This window comes from Cygnus atratus, chromosome 20, assembly GCF_013377495.2.
Source record: "Cygnus atratus isolate AKBS03 ecotype Queensland, Australia chromosome 20, CAtr_DNAZoo_HiC_assembly, whole genome shotgun sequence".
NCBI lineage: Eukaryota > Metazoa > Chordata > Aves > Anseriformes > Anatidae > Cygnus > Cygnus atratus.
In genome coordinates this window covers 187,377-207,530 of record NC_066381.1, presented here as the reverse complement: position 1 = coordinate 207,530, position 20,154 = coordinate 187,377, and the positions used below count along the sequence as shown (strand labels likewise).

Genomic DNA, 20,154 nt, shown 5'->3' with positions numbered 1-20,154 from the left:
GCATCGCTGCCTCTGGCAGAGGCTTTGTTTCTTGCTTCACCTGCAGCTCCTGGTTGCAGGTCCAGCCCTGCAATCACTGATGAGCGTCACCAGAGCTCAGCCTCAAGGAGCTGCAGTGAGGAGGATGTCTTCCCTCAGCATCATGTCTGAGGGAAGCCATATGTCTGAGAGCCTTGTGCAAGCACTTCTGGACCTCCGGCAGCTTTGGTGCCGTGACCGCTTCCCTGGGGAGCCTGTTCCAGTGCCTGACAAGCCTCCGGGGGAGGAACCTTTTCCTGACAGCTCCTGTCTGAGCCTGCCCTGAGGCAGCTTCCTGCTGTTCCCTCAGGTCCTCTCACTGCGCACCAGAGAGAGGAGATCAGTGCCTGCCCCTCCGCTCCCCTTGGGGAGGAAGACGTAGGCCACCATGAGGTCACCCCTCTGCCTTCTCTTCTTTAAGCTGAACAAACCAAGCCACATCAAACTCTCTTCCTACTCTGTGCCCTCTAGGCCTTTCACCATGTCTGTTGCCCTTCTTTGGGACCTCTCTAAGAGGCTGATGTCCTTCTCTTGTGGCTCTCCCAAGTGGCACACAGCCCTCAAGGTGAGGCTGCAGCAGTGCAGAGTGGAGTGGGACAAGCACTCCCCTTGACTGGCTAGCTCTGCTGTGCTTACCACAGCCCAGGATACTCTTGGCCCTTTTGGCTGCCAGGGCACACTGCTGACTCAGGTTCCACTTGTCGTTGACCATAACCCCCAGATCCCTTTGCATAGGGCTGATCTCCAGCCTCTTGTCCCCCAGGTAAGATGCCTCTTTTCCCAGGGCATTGGCACATCTGGTTTGAGTTGGTCCCCACTGCTTTCAAAGGAGATTTCTTTTCAAAAAGCAGTTGCAGACATGGTGTCAGTCTGGAAAAAGTGGGTGTAATTTGTTAGGGTCAGTAACTGGACTTTCATCGTTAGTGTATGGGGGAGCAGTCAGCCAGTGCTCAGCAGAGAAACCTGAGTGTTGCAGATAGTTGCATCCCTGAGTAAACAAGGGAAAAACAGAAGCAAAGTTTTCCCTTTCTCCACTATTTGAGAATAAATCTGTGCCTGAGGGAGGGTCCCTGTGCAGAGTGAAGGTCCTTGGAACAGAAAGCACCTCTGAGCTGGCTGAGCTCATTACAGCTGTGTCCGAGTTCAGTCTGCTGTGGGGAACTGAAAGCATGTTCATGCCGTGACTGAGTCCTTCCTCTGAATTTTTAGTAGCTACATGATTTGGGATTTTCTTAAGCCTTTCTTTGTGGCATTATTAATTCAGGGTCAGGAAGTCATTATTGCAACATTCTCTTAGTTAATTATTCCCATGTAGCATAATAGTGTGCTGTAAGACCTTCCACAGGGCAGGATGTTAAAAAATTAATTTCAGCTGAGTTAAGACTTTCAGCTGTTTTTCACCCAGATTATTCTTTAGCCATGATTGCAAATATGTAAAGGCATGGATGCCTTTCCAGTAAATCATAGTGCTGTTCGTGTTCTGGGACTACAGAAGGAGTTTAGTGAGCTCAGCTCCTTGCCTGTGCAGGACTTGTGGCACCTTTATTCTCTCTGACATTTGTTCTCAATAGTTATATGGAATTTAACAATCCTGTTTTTAAAGCTGTTCTTAGAAGTTGACCAGTGCTCTGACAGAACGGTTGGGCTTTATGCCAAAGGTTGGTAACAATTCTACAGTAATGAAAATGAACAGCTAAGGACAAAACTCTTGGATATCTTGTTCTCCGTTTTACTGCTAGTGTGGAAATTTGAAATGCTTACTGACTTACGCAGATGTTGGTGAATGCTGAAGTCATGATAAATGCCTTGAAGTTTTATTCATCAAAAGTTGTTAGCCCAAAATATGGGCTGGTTTCAGTGAATACTGGAATTGGACACTGAATTACGGCCTATGCACTATAAAATATTCAGAGCTATAAAATATTCAGTTTATCATGCTGTCCAGTTGTACTATATGTAGTCTGCAAAAAAATATTAAGACCAAGTTGATAACTTAAGCTGTCATCTCAGGAGGTTTGGCTCTACAGGGCTCTCTCCCGCGGTGCAGGCCCTCCAGCCACCCTTGTCCTCAGCCTTGATACTGCCTCCCTGAAAATGCTTCTGAGCAGGGCTTCTCCCTCTGGACTCCTGGACTTTGAAGAAAGACTTGTTTTGGCTGTTGCAAAACTCTGATGGTCACTGTAAGGTGTGAAGGTAAATACAGCTTCTCATGGTGGCTATTTCATGTGTAGGAGGTGCATGGGTGGTTTGAACTTTGTTCATGTGGCGTTTCAGCAGCAGAGCTTCAATGACCTGCTGTTTTGCTGCTGAGCATTGCAGAGCTGTGCATGCAGCTAGGCTGGGATGTTTCCAGGCATCTGTATGCTTTAGTGTGTGGCCTGTAGGCTTTTAATATGTCTGAGGAGAGATTTTCTTGCATCTCATTGCTGAATTATTCTGACCTCATCCGTCTTAGCGACATGTGCAGCCATAAGCTGGAGCTGCACAGAGCTGAGCTATGGCAGGAGCTTGCTGGATGCAATACTCTGGGCTCTTGAACTTGGAAAGGGAAAAAGCCATGTGATTTTTAGACATGTGCATGCAACTCACTGGTCCATGCGGCAGTGCGTTCTAGGCTCCTTCTTGGTCAGGCTTCCCTCCAAAGAGTAGAGGGAAAGCACGCTGTGTTGTGCATCATGAAAGATGCTCTGGTTTTGGTACAGAAAGTGCATCTGCTTTATAAAGCAAGTATAGCCCAGATGGCTGAAATTTCTTAGTCTGGGCAGTTCAGTGCAGAGGTATCCTGTTGATGAAAATAGGTAGGCCCTGGAAGAATCGTAGAATATCCCAAGTTGGAAGGGACCCACAAGGATCATTGAGTCCAACTCCTGGCACCACACAGGTCTACCCAAAAATCAGAATTCAGACCATATGACTGAGAGCACAGTCCAAACGCTTCTTAAACTCCGAAAGGCTTGGTGCCGTGTCTACATCCCTGAGGAGCCTGTTCCAGTGTGCAACAACCCTCTCAGTGAAGAACCTCTTCTTGACAGCCAGCCTGAACCTCCCCTGCCGCAGCTTGGCAATGTTCCCACGGGTCCTATCACTGGTGACTAAAGAGAATAGATCGGCGCCTGCCCCTCCACTCCCCCTCGTGAGGAAGCTGTAGGCTGCGATGAGGTCTCCCCTCAGCCTCCTCTTTTCCAGGCTGAACAGGCCAAGCGCCCTCAGCCGCTCCTCATACGTCTTCCCCTCTAGGCCCTTCACCATCCTAGTTGCCCTCCTCTGGACACTCTCCAACAGTTTCACGTCCTTTTTGTACTGTGGTGCCCAGAACTGCACACTGCTCGAGGTGAGGCCGCACCAGCGCAGAGTAGAGGGGGACAATCACTTCCCTCGACCGACTAGCGATGCCGTGCTTGATGCACTCCAGGGTACGGTTGGCCCTCCTGGCTGCCAGGGCACACTGCTGGCTCATGTTCATCTTGTTATCAACCACAACCCCCAGATCCCTCTCTGCGGGGCTGCTCTCCAGCATCTCGTCGCCCAGTCTGTACGTATAGCCAGGGTTGTCCCGTCCCAGGTGCAGGACCCAGCACTTGCTCTTGTTAAGCTTCATGCGGTTGGTGATCGCCCAGCTCTCCAATCTGTCCAGATCTTTCTGCAAGGCCTTTCCACCCTCAACAGAGTCAACAGCTTCTCCCAGTTTAGTATTGTCAGCAAACTTACTCAAAACACCTTCTAGTCCTACATCCAAATCATTTATGAAAACATGGAAAAGAACTGGCCCCAAAATGGAACCTCGGGGGACCCCACTGGTGACTGGCGGCCAGCCAGCTGTAACCCCATTTACCACAACCCTTTGAGCCCTGCTTGTCAGCCAATTGCTCACCCATGGTATGATGTTTTTGTTTAGCTGTATGCTGGACATTTTGTCCAGTAGGATCCTATGGGAAACTGTCAAAAGCTTTACTGAAACCCAAAAAGATCACATCAGCTGGTTTCCCTTGATCGACTAGATGGGTGATCTTATCATAAAAGGAAATTAAATTTGTGAAGCACGAGGAAGAGAAGATGGAGACCAGCAGCCTGCATCTCTTAGGGATAAGCCCTTTTTTTTAGTTAACTTAAAGTCTGTAAAGTTTCTTATTCAACTTATTCATCAACGACCTGGATGAAGGAACAGAGTTTGCTGATAACACAAAGCTGGGAGGAGTGCGCAATACCCCAGAGGGCTGTGCTGCCATTCTGAGGTACCTCGATGGGCTGGAGGGCTGGGCTGAGAGGAACCTCATGAAGTTCAACAAAGGCAAGTGCAGGGCCCTGCACCTAGGGAGAAATAAACCCAAGCACCAGTACAGGCTGGGGGCTGACCTGCTGGAGAGCAGCTCTGCAGTGAGGGACCTGGGAGTTCTGGTGGACAGCAGGCTGACCGGGAGGCAGCAATGTGCCCTTGTGGCCAAAAAGGCCGATGGTATCCTGGTGTGCATTCAGAACAGTGTTGACAGCATGTCGAGGGAGGTGATCCTCCCCAGCTGCTCGGCCCTGGTGAGGCCACAGGTGGAGTATTGTGCCCAGTTCTGGGCTCCCTGGTATCAGGGGGACATAGAACTACTGGAGCGAGTCCAGAGGAGGGCTATGAAGGTGATCAGAGAGAGGACTGGAGCACCTGTCATACGAGGACAGGCTGAGAGAACTGGGTCTGTTTAGCCTGGAAAAGAGGAGACTGAGGGGAGACCTCATCAATGTGTATAAATATCTGAGGGGAGGGTGTCAAGAGGATGGAGCCGGTCTCTTCTCAGTTGTGCCCAGTGACAGGACGAGAGGCAATGGGCACAAACTGAAGCACAGGAGGTTCCGACTCAATATGAGGGGGCACTTCTTTACTGGGAAGGTGACAGAGCACTGGGACAGGTTGCCTAGAGAGGTTGTGGAGTCTCCTTCTCTGGAGATAATCAAAACCCACCTGGATGCCATCCTGTGCAAGGTGCTCTAGGTGATCCTGCTCAGCAGGGGGTTGGACCAGATGATCTTCAGAGGTCCCTTCAAACCCCATGCATTCTGGGATTCTGTAAAAGGGGGCAGCAGCTGTTGTGGCCTTTTTTTTTTTTTTTTTCCTTCCTTTGTGAAGCTTGCATTATCTCTGGTGGACACGAGGCAGCACATGGCATGGAACCCCACAGTCATGCAGGACTTGTGGTAGCAGGAGGCAGGGAAGGGGCTGGCTGCCTCCTGTGTGCTGCCTGGTGCAGGCATTTCCTAGGAAGAGTTTGGCTTGCAGGCTGGGGGTGCTGCTGATGGGGCTTATCAGATGATGGGGCTTGGCACAGTCCCTCAGGGTGCAGAGGTGGCCAGTGGTAGGTAGCCAAGCCACTGCCCTTGTGCAGCTCTATTGCCAGCTCCACAGATGGATCCAGGCGCAGTCAAATTGATCTGTAATGCTAACAGAATAGAGCAGGAGAAAAAGCTTGCACGTGCCTCTTGCAGAGATGAGACCTCGTTGCTGTCACGTCACATCTCTCCCTGCCTGTTGCCTGGGCCTCTTGATTTTCAGGGGAAGGCAGGCTTTGAGTCTTTCCAGTTGCCTTGCAGTTCTCTGCCATCTTTCAGAAAGTGTCTGCTGAAGGAATGAGGCTTGTTTGAATCAGAGGGATGTAATCCGCTTGATAACGAATTTATTAGCAGTGTGCCTATTACAAAACCCACAGAGCCAGGAAGCCTAGGGCTCTGGACGCCCTTCCCATCCCCTGCTCTGCTGTGAGGGTTTTGGTGTTGGCTCTGCCCCTCTTGGGTTTCAGTCCTCCCAGGCCAGTATTTAGCTGTCTGAGGCTGGCGTGGGTGCGAAGGGAAATCATTCAGCCTCCTGGAGCAGATGCTCGTGCTTCAGAGCACACTCACTGAGCCTGTCTGGCTCAGGGATCAGCCTTACTCCCTGGTTTCCATGTGCAAAGGCGGGCAGTGCCAGTGACCTTGTCACATAGAGGCTGTGGGGCTTCAGGGTCACTGCTAAGCGTGGCCTGCTAGCTGGCTAACTATATGAATTCACTTGGGCTCATCGTCTGCTGTCAGCTGATTTTAGAGCTGCCCTCACTGAAAGGCACTTAGGCTCACTGTGCTTCATTATGGCTCCTCTTCCTCTCTCCCTGTAAGCCACTGCAGAGCTGAGGTGACCACGGGCTGGCTGCCTGCCTGCAGCACGGAGTCAGGTCAGGAGAAGCACTCAGTTGGGATAAGCGGTGTCTGCAGTGGTAACCCTGTGCTGCCTGCACCAGCTTTGCCCTGCAGTGGTGCAGTGGCAGCCAGGCTTTTGTGGCTCTCAGAGGCAGGGTGGCTTCTGTCACTGGGTGCTGCAGATGTGTCCTGAGCTGGGCAGGCGTGGAGTTGGGCAGGTGGTTGTTACAGCAGGGCGAAGCAGCGGTGGCATGCACAGAGCACTTGTGTGGCTTTGGGAGCATGTGTTCCTTGCTTGAAGCTGGCAAGACTGGGCTTTTTAAGGCAATGAATTGTTTGTCACCGGTGGTGAGTGCAGCCTGCAGGTAGCTTTGACCTAGACCAGAGCTTTCCAGGTTACTGGCCATGGCTTTGAGAATCCGGGATGCCTGCACTAGGGGTCTGTTTGTGGCAGCTTTTGGTAAGAAACCAAAATGCTGTCATCTGCATGGATACATAGGTTTCTATGGGGAAGTTTCTTTGGTTCTGTTTTGGGCTGGAGGCAGTGGGGCAGGCAAACAGCTGGACATTGTGTATTAGACATGGCATAGCACCGAGGGTATTTCCAGTGATGTGGTTTGGACAGATGGTGCCCTTATCCAGCCTGCAGTGACTTCACAGTAGTGACACATGCCTTTCCTGCCATCAGGCTCCATCCTTGTAATTTCCTCTTTGCAGGGCCCCCAGCCGGGCTTTTGTGCCGCTTTCCATGTGCGCAGTAGGGCAGCACCTGGCCTAAATAACCACCACCATGCTGCGTATGCATCAACACTGTGGTGCAGGAGGGGAGAAGGTGATTTGAAAATAGAAGGGCCTTTAACAAGGCTGTGTGTGGCTTTGCCAGAAGCCCTCTCTTTGGGTTGTGTGTTGCTTTCGACCAGGATTTATGGGCCTAACAAATGGCAGGATCCAATGATCAGCAGGGTGCGATGAGAACAGGCAGGGACGTGGCCTCCTGTGTGCAATGAGCCAGGACCATTCCAGATATGGAAGAGATGGGCTAGCGGCAATGCGGAAATGGGAATCTAGGCAGGAGACACGTTAACCTTCAGTGTTTCCTCCTCTGTTAGTACCCTGTAGCCTGTGTGGTCGCATTGAAAGTCTGCATTTAAAATTAATGATAGGGAATGCTTTCCTCACAGGCTTCGGTAAAGGGCTAAAAATTCCTGAAAATTAAGATACTCTTGGAATGAAAACAAAAAAATGCGGAAGGGTTCAGAAGAAGCTGTGATGGAGATGAATTTCCCTGTGCGGATCTGTAGAAGCTTGCTCCTGCTCCCCAACGTACATGTCCTGATGGCCCTGGAAGGGTGGGTGCTCTGGACGGATGGTGGGTGCGCTGGGTATGCTTGGGAGTGGACAGGCTGTGGACAGGACACATGGCATCTGACAAAGCTGCCCAGTATGCAGAGCCTTCGGGTGCTGTGCACTGAGTCTGGGCTGCAGCATGTGACCCCCATGCTGCGAGGGAAATCTCCAGGCAGGACAACTAACTGTGGTGGTGGCACATCACGGTGTGGAGGGCCAGCAGGCTGTGCACTGGGAGGTGCAGGGATGAGCCAGCCCCATGGTAAAAAGCAGCTGGGTGCTTTGTGGCATGGAGGTGGAAAGACCCAGCCCAGCTGGAAAGAGCACAGAAAAGGAGTGGTAGGACTGGGGAAGGAAGGGGCTGAATGGTGCAGGAGGTTAACTGGAGTAACAACCCTATTTACTGTGAGAAAGCTCCACAAAACACTGTCCATCAGCATAACAACTGCACTGAGTTAATGAGGAAGAAACCCCATAGATGAAATCCTCTGTGCTGAGACTGTCTTGCTGCTAGCTGCAGTGGCCAACAGAGATGACCTTGCTGGCAGGAGAGTCTGGGCAGCATGGTGGGAAGCAGACTGCCACGAGCCTGGGGCGGTGTTGGCACTGGAGGCTGGGCTTCCTGACCAGGGGTGTGTTTTCTGCCACTTGGTGCTTGTGTCCGCTGGATCTGGTTGCATTTTGTATTTCTGAGATCCCTGGGGAGAGCGTAGATGGGAGCTTATGACCATTTGCGCTGCTTAGGATGACACCAGCACAAAGAAGGCAGAAAATGCGCTCATTTTTGTGTGCCCGGATGCAGATCTTCTGACAAACTGACCCTTGGTCTGTGTAGGAGTAAAGGGTATGAGACTGCCACTGCCTCTGTGTTGGGCTCTGGACTCCCCCAGCAGCCGGCTGTGCTGGCAGTGCAGTCTGTCTTAATTAAAGGCAGACAGTCGATGCTGAAAATGAAGCACGGCACAAACCAAGCAGGATTTCTAGTCACGTGTAAACCAAAATGCAAACATGGGTCCAAAGGATTTTGATAGCTTTAGGAGATAATGCTTTTTAACCTCCTCAGTTGCGAGCCCTTCTGCTCATGTGTGGGGAGCCTGAGTGCAGGTGGTACCTGCCAGCTCATGGGGTTGCTGCGGGGCCAGGGAAATGACTGCACATCTCGGGGAGCAAATGTAGGCATTGTTCTGGGTGCACGTCACTGGGGAGGAGGTGACTGCACAGTGCATGGAGGTGGAAGGGCTCTTGAGAGGCTGCTGCTGGGCATGGATGGTATTTGAAAAAGGAAAACGTGTTTATCTTTTTGTTTGCATTTTTCCATTTTTGGTTTTCAAGCAGTGGCAAGGCAGGGGCTAGCCGAGGCTGAGGTCTCAGGGTGGCCATTCCCCAGGGCTGCAGCAGGTCTGCAGACCTTGGCGTACAGCTGCAAGGGCTGTGCTGGCCCTGCTTGGAGCGTCAAATGAATGAATAATACAATCGGTGATGGAGCTGGGAAGCTTGAGGGTGGTACCCTTTAGTTTACTAATGAGGGTTTGGGGTGAGGTTGGAGCAGCAATAGCAGAGGGCTGGAGGGAGGAGAGGATGCCGGTGCCAATCCTGCTCAGAGGTGCTCAGTGTAGGTGGTCGTGGTCTGGCTGCTTGGTGGCATTGGGGTATCATAGAGCCCATGCCCAAATCCTGCTTCTGGACACAGGGCTGCGTGGTCGCTGCTGGATGTAGCCCCCATGCTGCACTGCTGCTCTGGCTGCTGGAGCCTTCTTCCCTCACCTCCAAGGGAGCTGGGCTAGCTTCTCCTGCAAGCCAGTCCTGTGCTGAGGCACAAGTGGTGCTGCTGATGGGTCGGGAGGAGGGCAGCTGCCCTCCATTGTGGGAACCAAACAGGTCCTGTATGGCAGCCAAATCTGAGGCAGAAAGCGTGGCACCGGCCGTGGCCTCAGCTCTGTAGCAACCCTGGGAGTGTGTCCCCAGGGAGCCCCAACTCGATGCTTGGCACCATGTGCCCCTTGGTGCTATCAGGATTGTCTTCTGTCACGTGGAGCAGGGCCTGATGCTTTTTGGCACTCTTTGGCTGCGCAGGCTTGGGTGCACCTGGCTCCATGGGGAGCTGTGACCACGTGCACAGTGCTGGGAACAGCAATGTCTTAGTGCGTGGAGTGGAGGAGGTTTGCACAGACCTCTACTCCCTGGTGCAAGAGCGAACTATTGAATTTTGAAAGTGGAAAAACTTCAGGGAAGAAGCTGGATACTGCTTGTTGCAAAGGGCATTACCTTGTGTGGGGGCTTCCGGGCTCTCACCAAGTCAAGATGGGGAAAGGCTTGCCTGGTAGCCAGGGCACGTGCAGGCAGCAGGCTGTAGACCTTGCTCTCTGGGTCCATACTTTTAGCACAATGGTGTATTTTTACAGCAAAGCAGCAGCACAGGGAAGAGTCCATGTCAAAGCAAGAGTGAGCTCTAGGTGCTCATCCTCAGCTTAATCTTGCCCAGCTCCATCAAAATCTAAATGGATTCACCCATTCCCATTCTGGTGGCTTTCACCATGTCCCAGGCTGACTGTGCCCGCAACTTGTGCCTGCCGAGCCTGGGGCATGAGGGCCCGGCTCTGGCTGCTGCAGGAAGGAGGTGTAGGAGTCCAGATGAACAGCTCTTGAATTCCAGGCTTCAGGGAATGGAATCACAGGCTGGTTGAGGCTGGAAGGAACCTCGGGAAATCATTTGGTCCAACCTAGGTCTGCCACCCAGAGCAGGTTGCACAGGACCATGTCCAGGTGGCTTTTGAAGATCTCCAAAGAGGGAGACTCCACAACTTCTCTGAGCAGCCTGTGCCAGTGCTTGATGACTCGCGGAATAAAGTGTTTCCTGATGCTCGGAGGGAACCTCTTGTGTTCCAGTTTGTGCACATTGCCTCTTGTCCTGGCACTGGGCACCACCAAAAGGAGCCTGGCTCCGTCCTCTTTGCACCTTCCCTTCAGGTATTTATGGACATTGATGAGGTCCCCCCCAGCCTGCTCTTCTTCAGGCTGCGCAGTCCCAGCTCTCTCAGTCTCTCCTTATAGCACAGGTGCTTCAGTCCCTTAATTATCTTTGTGGCCCTTCACAGGACTCTGTCCAGTAGTTCCATGTCTCACTTGTCCTGGGGGACTCAGAACTGGACACAGGTCTCTAGGTGCAACATTGAGTGGAGGGGAAGGATCACCTCCCTCCACCTGCTGGCAGCACTTTGGCTAATGCAGCCCAGAACACCACCAGCCTTCTTTGCCCAAGGGCACGCTGCTGGCTCGCGGTCAGCTTGGTGCCCACCAGGACCCCCAGGGCCTTCTCTGCCAGGCTGCTTTCCAGCTGGGTGCCCCAGCCTGTCCTGGGGTCTGGTCTTGTTCCTCCCCAGGGCAGGACTCTGCGCTTCCCCTTGCTGAACTGCAGGAGGTTCCTGTCACCCATTTCTCCAGCCTGGCCAGGTCCCTCTGGATGGCAGCACGGTCCTCTGGTGTATCTGCCACTTCTCCCAGTTCAGTGTCATCTGCAAATTTGCTGAGGGTACACACTCCTCCATTATTGAGACTGTTAATGAAGATGTCAAACAAGACTGGACCCAGTATGGACCCCTGGGAGTACACTGGTGGTTACTGGCCACCAGCTAGACCTTGTGCCACTGATCACTACCTTTTGTGCCTGGCCATTCAGCCAGTTTTCAACCCACCTCGTTGTCTGTCCTTCCAGCCCATACATCAACATAGACACTTGAGGATCTAATGGAGGAGTGTGAAAGGCCTTCCTAAAGTCTAGATAGACAATATCCACTGCTCTTCCATCATACGTCAGGCTGGTCATTTCATTATAGAAGCTTATCAGGTTGGTCAGGCATGACTACCCCTTTGTGAATCCATGCTCACTACTCCTGATGATTTTCTTCTCCTTCATGTGCCTGAAAATGGTTTCCAGGATTAGCTGTTTCATCACCTTTCCAGGGATTGAGGTGAGGGTGACTGGCTTGTGGTTATTGGGTGAAAATTTTTTTCCTAATATCTAACCTAAACCTCCCGTGGTGCAACTGGAGGCCATTTCTTCTTGTCCTATCACTTGTTGCTTGGGAGAAGAGACCAGTCACTACCTTGCTACAACCTGCTTTGAGGTAATTGTAGAGTGATAAGGTCTCCCCTGAGCCTCCTTTTCTCTAGGCTAAATAATCCCAGTTTCCTCAGTTACTTCTTATAAAACTTGTTCTCTAGACCCTTCACCAGCTTCCTTGCCTTTCTTTGGACATGATCCAGCATCTCAAAGTCCTGCTTTTAGGGAGGGGCCCAAAACTGAACACTGTATTTGAGATGTGGCCTCACCAGAGAAAAGTGTGGGGGACAGTCACTTCCTTAGTCCTGCTGGCCACACAATTTCTGATACAAGCCAGGATGCTGTTGGCCTTCTTGGCCACCTGAGCACACTGCTGGCTCATATTCAGCTGGCTATCAACCAATACCCCCGGGTCCCTTTCCACCAGACAGCTTTCCATCCACTCTTCCCCCAGCCTGTAGTGTTGCATGGGGTGGTTGTGCCCCAAGTGCAGGTCCTGGCACTTGGCCTTATTGAACCTCATACTGTTGGCCTCAGCCCATCATTCCAGCCTATCCAGGTGCCTCTGCAGACCCCTCCTACCCTTGAGCAGGTCAGCATTCCTGCCTAACTTGGTGTTGTCTGCAAGCTTACTGAGGATGCACTTGATTCCTGGGGATGGTTTTACCCAGCTGGGCAGCTGAACTCTACCACAACTGCTCTCTCACTCCCCCTCCTCAAAGCAAATGGGGGAGAAAATATGATGTAAAGGGCTCAAGAGTTGAGATAAAGACTGGGAAATCATTCAACAATTCTTATCATAGGCAAAACAGACTCAGCATAGGGAGATTAATATAATTTATTACCTATCACTAACAGATTAGAGCAGTGAGAAACTCAAAACAAACTAAGAACACCTTCCCCCCATCCACCCTCTTCTACATTCTCCCCTGAGTGATGCAGGGAAATGGGGAAGTGGGGGCTGAGGTCAGTCCTTGATGCTTTGTCTCCGTAGCTCCTTCACGGTCACTCTCTGCCCCTGCTCCACGTGGGATGCAGTCCTTCCCGAACTGAGCCTGCGGGGGCTGCCCACAGGCAGCAGCTCCTCAAGAACTGCTCCCACACGGCTCCGTACCATGGGGTCTATCCCCCAGGAGCAAACTGATCCAGCACGGGTCCCCCACGGGCGGCAGCTCCCCCCAGACCTCCTGCTCCTGCGTGGGCTCCTCTCCACGGGCTGCAGCTCCGGCCCGGGGCCTGCTCCTGCTGGGGCTCTCCATGGGCCGCAGCCTCCTCCAGGCCACATCCACCTGCTCCACCTGGGGCTCCTCCACGGGCTGCAGCGTGGAGATCTGCTCCATGTGGGACCCATGGGCTGCAGGGGGACAGCCTGCTCCACCAGGGGTCTCTCCACAGGCCGCAGGGGAACTTGTGCTGCGTGCCTGGAGCACCTCCTGCCCTCCTTCTTCACTGACCTTGGGGTCTGCAGGGCTGGTTCTCACTCTTATTCCTCCCAGCTGCTGTTGTGCAGCAGTTTTTTTTTTTTTCCTTTCTTAAATCTGCTCTCACAGAGGCACAACATTGCTTACTGGCTCAACTCTGGCCATCAGTGGGTCCCTTTTGGAGCTGGCTGGATACAAGGAAGCTTCTGGAGTCTTCTAACAGAGGCCACCCCTGCAGCCCCCTCTGCTATCAGAACCTTGCCACGTAAACCCAATGCAATCCCCTTGTCCAGATCATTGATAAATATATTAAACAATACTGGCCCCAGTACTGAGCCCTGGGGGACACTACACACTTCTTTGTACCCACAGAGTGAATATTGGGTTTGGGCTGCAGCATTCCTGTGTTTACTTGTCAAGATGAGATTTTCATGTGAATCTTGGTATCTCTCAGATCTTTATGTTTGTGAATATGCCTTTCATGAACTGGTTACCAAAGCAAAAGGTGCCGTGAGCAGTGGCAAGAGTGAAAGCTGGGGCCTTCTCTAGAAGTATCCACTCAAATCAGTCATCCTAGGTTGAAAAGATGATTTTAGGGGGAAAAAATAGGCAGTTCATCTGACATTATTCAGTGTAAGAGGAATTCTCCAGAGTCCTACTGTCTGTATTGGTTAGATCTCTGCAGATGTGGAGTGGCCGAAGGGTGTTGAGCTCCTGGGTAGCAGCTGACAAAATGTGTGACAGTTATTAGATGAATAAAGACAGGCCTCTGTTTTAGGTGGATAAAGAATTGGTTGGCTGGTCGCAGCCAAAGGGTTGTGGTCAACAGTTCTATGTCTGGGTGGGGGCCAGTCACAAGTAGTGTCCCTCAGGGGTCGGTCTTGGGTCCGGTGCTCTTTAACATCTTTGTCAATGACACAGACGGTGGATTTCTACGATTCTATGAATCGAGTGCACCCTCAGCAAGTTTGCAGATGACAGCAAGCTGAGCGGTGCAGTCGATACAATAGAGGGAAGGGATGCCATCCAGAGGGACCTGGACAGGCTTGAGAAGTGGGCCCATGATAACCTCATGAGGTTCAACAAGGCCAAGTGCAAGGTGTTGCACTTGGGCTGGGGCAATCCCAGGTATTTATATAGATTGGGAGAATAAGAACTTGAGAGCAGCCCTGCAGAGAAGGACTTGAGGGTCCTGATGAAGGAGAAGCTGGACATGAACCAGCAGTGCGCGCTTGCAGCCCGGAAGGCCAAGTATGTCCTGGGCTGCAGTAAAAAAGGGGTGGCCAACAGGGAGAGGGAGGTGATTGTTCCCCTCTACTCTTGCGAGACCCCACCTGGGGCCCCCAGCACAAGAAGGATGTGGAGCTCTTGGAACGGGTCCAGAGGAGGGCCACTAAGATGATCGGAGGGCTGAAGCACCTCTCCTATGCAGAAAGGTTGAGAGAACTGGGCTTGTTTAGCCTGGAGAAGAGAAGGCTCCGGGGAGACCTCATTGCGGCCTTCCAGCACTTGAAGGGAGCGTATAAACGGGAGGGGGAACGCCTGTTTACATGTGTTGATAGTGATAGGACAAGGGGGAATGGTTTTAAACTAAGACAGGGGAGATTTAGGTTGGAAATTAGGAGAAAGTTTTTCACTCAGAGGGTGGTGAGGCACTGGAACAGGCTGCCCAGGGAGGTTGTGGATGCCCCATCCCTGGAGGCATTCAAGGCCAGGGTGGATGCGACACTGGGCAGCCTGGTCAGGGTTGGCAACCCTGCCCAGAGCAGGGGGGTTGAAACTAGATGATCGTTAAGGTCCTTTTCAACCCAGGCCATTCTATGATTCTATGATCTTAAATTTTCTCTGTTCCACTGGCTGCTTCTCTCTAGTGAAGATAGAGTAAGAAGAAACTTTTCGACCCAATTATTTTCCATTTCCCTCTGTCATCTGTCTGCTTTAGATGATATCTTTTAAATGTCTCCTTACACAGGGGACATCAAGACTAATTTTTCTTCCCACTGCAAGCTTGTGTTCTCTGCCTTCCAGGGATGTGAGGTGACAGTGACACACATGCTGCTCCAGACAAGGACACCCCCTCACTTGTCTGCTGTGGTTTTACTAGTTCTGATGTATTTTCTGTTCTGTCCCTTCTTTCCTACATTCTAACATCCGTTGTGTTTTCTCATCACTGCTGTTTGTGGGGCCATTGTGCTCGTGCACAGCTGAGAATAGCTCAGTGAGCATATGAAGTTCTTCCTTCAGGTATGCTGTAAATGCGTAGGTATCGTAAATCTTCCTTGCTTGACTCAGAAGGCCAAGTGGTGGGACAGCCAGCTGCAGCAGTGCTTTTTACTGTACTGTTTTTGCTGCAGCTGGATGTTATCTACTCTTCTGGTCTCCCTGCAGTGCTCTGATGTGGTAGTGCCTCTCTCACTGGTGTTTGTCCCAGCTCATGGGAGCAAGTGAGCAAAGGTGAAGAGGAAGATGCACCCAAGATAATCTCCTGAAATGGGTCTGCAAGATTTGCAAGAAGCACTTGTTGATACTTCTTTCTGTCTTGTTGCAGGCGAAGGACAGTGATGATGATGATGAAGTCACCGTTAGTGTGGACCGGGACCGCTTCATGGATGAGTTCTTTGAACAGGTGAGAGTTTTGTTTTTCCAGTGCAGCTTTTACGCCAGTTCAAAACTTTCTGTAAATGCTGGAGCAGACTGTGTGTCTATGATATGGGTTCCCATGGCAGGCAAGCAGCAGTTGAGTGAGGGTATGGGTGTTCTGCCTTGATCGATGCCTCTCAGCTGGTGCTCAGGCTCTGGGTTCTCAGGGCTTACACTGAGAGCAGTGACTAGTGGGAGCCAGGCTTCCACACAGACCTGAGGCTGTTTTGTTGTGTTGTACCTAACCCAAGGGCTGCTTTGCTGCTCCACCTGCTCCTGTAGAAACCAACAGGGCAGCTGAGCCAATTAACCACCAAGTGGTAGCGTGGGAGCCTGTGGACACAGACTGCATTGTAGGAGGCTTTCTTGTTGCAGTGTGCATGCCTCTAGACTGTCATGAAATCAAACAGTTTTTAAAATCTCTCCTGAAAGCACCTCTGCAGAGTAAAAATTTCTGTATGGGACTGATGTAATTTTGTGCCTCTCATTACCAAACATGAGGTTGTTTTCTGGCATGTGGGTGGCTGTAAGATATTCATGTGGATTTTTAGCATACCTTTAGTATGACATGTGTGTAGGGGGTGTAAAAATGTATCTGTGCAGGCAATGGAGTGTGGAATGGAAAATATGACATGCAGATGGATGAAGATGAGCAAAGTGGTGGTGTGAGTCGAAGAAAAAGATAGAGTTGGAGTGTGTGCAGCCTGGCAGGCAGAGGGCACAAGTACAGGTTCTCTGTCTCCATGGTGCTGGCATGTTTTCTTATAGTGCAGGGAAAATGCCAGTATGGAGAGGCACAGTATCATTTGGCTTCCCTACTATTTGGGGTGAGGCTCAAAACAGACTTCTCAGCCCCTGGAGCTGGGTGACTGAGCCGGGAAGAATCCTGACTTATGTAACTTGAGCAACACACTCCATGCTGGAGATGCTGAGTCTGGAAATTCATAGATCTGATGCTCATTTAGGTATACCCTACAAGTTTCTCAGTGTATGACAAAGGATATGGGAAACACAGTCTATATTACCTTGCTCTGACTGCAAAGCTGGTTGCTGTGATATGGAAAGTTGTCTGATTTCACATCAGTCCTACACTTTAAGAATCCAGCTGGAAAATATTTTTCCAGGAGGATGTTTGCTGTGGTTCAGACATGCCATGGTTGTTTTCGGATAGGGTTTAATAATCATTCCCCTTTCCAAAAGTCCAGGCCTCTCACAGGATACCTGTCTTGTTCTTTTCTGTCTCCACAGGTAGAAGAAATTCGAGGGTTCATTGATAAAATCTCAGAGAACGTGGAGGAAGTGAAGAGGAAGCACAGTGCCATTCTTGCTTCGCCCAACCCTGATGAGAGTGAGTGAGCTGGGATCTGCTTGTGTCTCTGCAGGCCTTGGGCCTGTGTGTGGCTGCTCTGAGCGGTGCTGGTTGTGCGGTAGATAGATACGGGCAGAAATCCTCTTGTCTCTCTTGGCCTCTCCCGCGTAACCTCGCTTATTGGCTCAGCTTTGGCCGGCAGTGGGTCTCTTTTGGAGCTGGCTGGACACAGGGCAGCTTCTGGACTTTTCTCACAGAAGCCACCCCTGCAGCTCCCCCACTACCAAAATGTTGCCATGCAAACCCAATACATGAGGGAGGAATGGGACCTATGTGGAAAGGAGATGGAAGGACTGCTGATGGCTTTCTGACCTTGAGAGAGAAAGTGAGGTTTCAGAGTGGCTGGTGGAGACTTCCTGAAGGACAGGGCAGCGTAGAGGCTGAAAATAGCAAATGACAGTTTTGTAGCCAGGTGGTTGTTTTCTTACTCTGCCCAGACAAAGTGCTTGTTCTGCATTCCCTTCTGTATCAGTTACACATAACTGCAGGCAGAGCTGGACCTCTGGGCTGTCACAACTGCAGTGGAAGCTGCAGGAGGATCTCTGGGATGAGGAGCACTGCTGCCTCCTGCTCCCGGCAGCACTTCCAGCCCCAGGGCTGCTTGGGAAGGGCAAGTGGCGAAGGCATTGCTCGCAGCAGGAGTCTAGCACTGCCTGCATGACCCACAAATGGTACAGGCCTTTGATCCCACAGGTGTGCACTTGTGGCCCAGTCCCACCCATCCTGAAGGACATTTTGTTGCTGACTGGCCATGGAGTCTATCTCTTCCAGACCTACTAACGTATTGCTGTTTTCCTCCCCAGTCATTTGTTCTTGAGAAGAGCTTTGTTGCCAAGAATAGATGTCAAGAACTAATAAGGCGGCAAAATTTGTCTCTGGGCTCTAACTCTGGCAGAGTTAGAGCTGTTGGTGGTGAACTCCCTGACTCCAGGTGCAAGCAATGCACTTGCTGCCGGCTGAGTGTATTACTAGAGAAGAGATGCTGGGGCAGTTGTAGGAGACACTGGCTGGTGTGGGCAGCTGGCCTTTCTTTATACAGAGACCTTCCAGCCTTTGGTGTCTGCAAACCCCTCTGCTGGGGGACCAGATCTCTGTCTTGCCATCTACCCTCATCCCATCCACTTCTCTTCATTTTCCCAGTGCATTTCCATGTCTGCTTGCATCCTTCCAACTTCATCTTATTTCTAGTGGTCCCAGGAAGTTGTCTGTATGCTCGTTTTCTTATGTCCAGTCCTACTTCAAATTAGTTGAAATTACTAATTGCATGGAAGAACCTGGCCTTTCCTAAATCGTCTCTCTCTCCCCTATCCTGGCAGCTGCTCCTCAGCTAAATTTAATTTGGCCCAGCCTGGAAGTGATGGAATTTCTCAAGGCAATTCATGTGTCTCAGACTGTATCTCACCCATCCTGTAGGCTCCTTTGCTTTGCACTTGCACTGTAGGCGTTAGTGGTGTTTCTGTTTGGATGTTTTCATAAAGAGATGTCATTGCTGTGCTTCCAGCTGCTGGGCACATACAGCATGCATCAGTATGGCGTCTGCCCAGGGCTGAGCCATATCTCAGGCTGCAAAGGGCACTCATAGCCTGAAAGTATAATCTCTTTAAAAGTCTGAGATCTGCAGCGAACAAGATACTGTGACATTGGTGTGACTTCCAGAACCAGCAACATTGGGAGTGCTTCTGGTTTTGTTTTACAGCATTATTGTGCCTTGGTATTGCAGAAAATTCAGTATATAATGCCAAAAGCGATTTGGGCAGTAAAGGAGAGCTTCTACCTTGTTAAATAATCAGTTTTCTGTAATACTGTGGTGCATCGAGAAGGTACAGGTGGAACCTGTGTCTTAAATGGCCGTACTTAGGCAAACATGACCTCAGTGCTATGCTGTATGTGCTCTACTTTTTGCAGAAGGCTCAGGTGGCCAGGACTCTGCCTGAGACCTGGATGTGCCCACCTGCCCTGAGCTGGGTTGGAGGTGCTGGACTCGAGCCTTGTGTCTGTAGAAGGGCTCATCTCTTCCCTCCTGCTGATCTCTCTTCTGGCTGCACAGACTGTTCTCGGATCCACGTTGCCACTGCTGCCTGTGCTTATTTTGGTGCCCTGTGGGTGGGCATCTGTCTCACTTTGCCATCATTCCTGTGAGGTGGCAGCCCACCCGCCTGCAGCTCCAGCACGCTTATGCCCAGGGCAGAGTGGTTGTGGGGAGATGGGGAACATCTCCCAGCTCAGCAGCTCTGCGCTGCACGGCCAGTGGTTCTGCAGCTTCACGTCCAGGCTTGGGATGTGCTTGGAGAGGCCCTTGGAGCGGCCAAGGGGCTGTATTCCTCATTGGAGAGGGGCTGTTCTCCTGATTTGAATCAATTCCTGCTAAATCTGTTCCTAAAATCCTTCTCAGTGGGCTGCTGCATCTGTTGCTACTCCTGGTGCTTGAAGAAGCAGGCTGTTGCTGCTTTGGTCCTTTGTCTGGGCTGGTTCCCAGAAGAGGTGGCTTTGAACAGTAAGCCACCAAATGGAGAGGAATTAAATGATGTTTTTCTGGAGCAGTCAGGAAGGACTTCTCTGCCATTCATCTTCTCTGTGCACAGCTTTCCTCCTTGCTTCCACGCTCGTGATTCCTCAAGTGCTTTGTTATATAATAGATGCCGTTTGGTGAATGAATCGCCTCTGGGAACATAAATCTTCAAATGTGAAGGTCTTTCAGCCTGTCAGCTCAGCCCATCTCCGCAAACTTCAGAAGACCTGATAAATATTTCAAACCTCGAAGCAGGTCCATTACTTATCTGCAACAAGAACAGAAGGGGAGGTTCAGTTGCACGTACATTTACCTTCTGTTTTTATAGATTTAAGCTGTGTGAACTTGAGGTGGTGGCTTCAGACACCAGGGTGCAGTTCCCATGTGACTTTGTTCAGATTCTGTCTGCTGGAGGAGTTGGGAGTTATTTGGTCTCTAATTTCTAATAGAACTACTTCTGGCAGAGGGATGTTCCAGGTGGTCAAGGAGATTAATTGTAGTTGTTCACCTCTGTCTAACATGATGAAGCAAAGCTATCCAGTGCTAAAAAGGCAATTCTGGATTGTCTTGATGTCTAGGCTCTGGCTAGATTTCTCCAAACAGGCTCTGTGCTTTCACTGTCAGTATAACCTTGGGGCTC

At 51.1% G+C, this 20,154-nt stretch overlaps 1 protein-coding gene across 1 annotated transcript in view; it reads left to right on the top strand.

The window, feature by feature from the left end:
• The window catches only part of STX1A (syntaxin 1A), a 106,370-nt gene that overhangs the window by 10,487 nt on the left and 75,729 nt on the right, over positions 1–20,154 (top strand). Inside the window, exons 2-3 of the mRNA XM_050714738.1 lie at positions 15,545–15,622; positions 16,885–16,984. Coding sequence (XP_050570695.1) covers positions 15,545–15,622; positions 16,885–16,984 — 178 coding nt within the window. The remainder of the gene's footprint in view (positions 1–15,544; positions 15,623–16,884; positions 16,985–20,154) is intronic.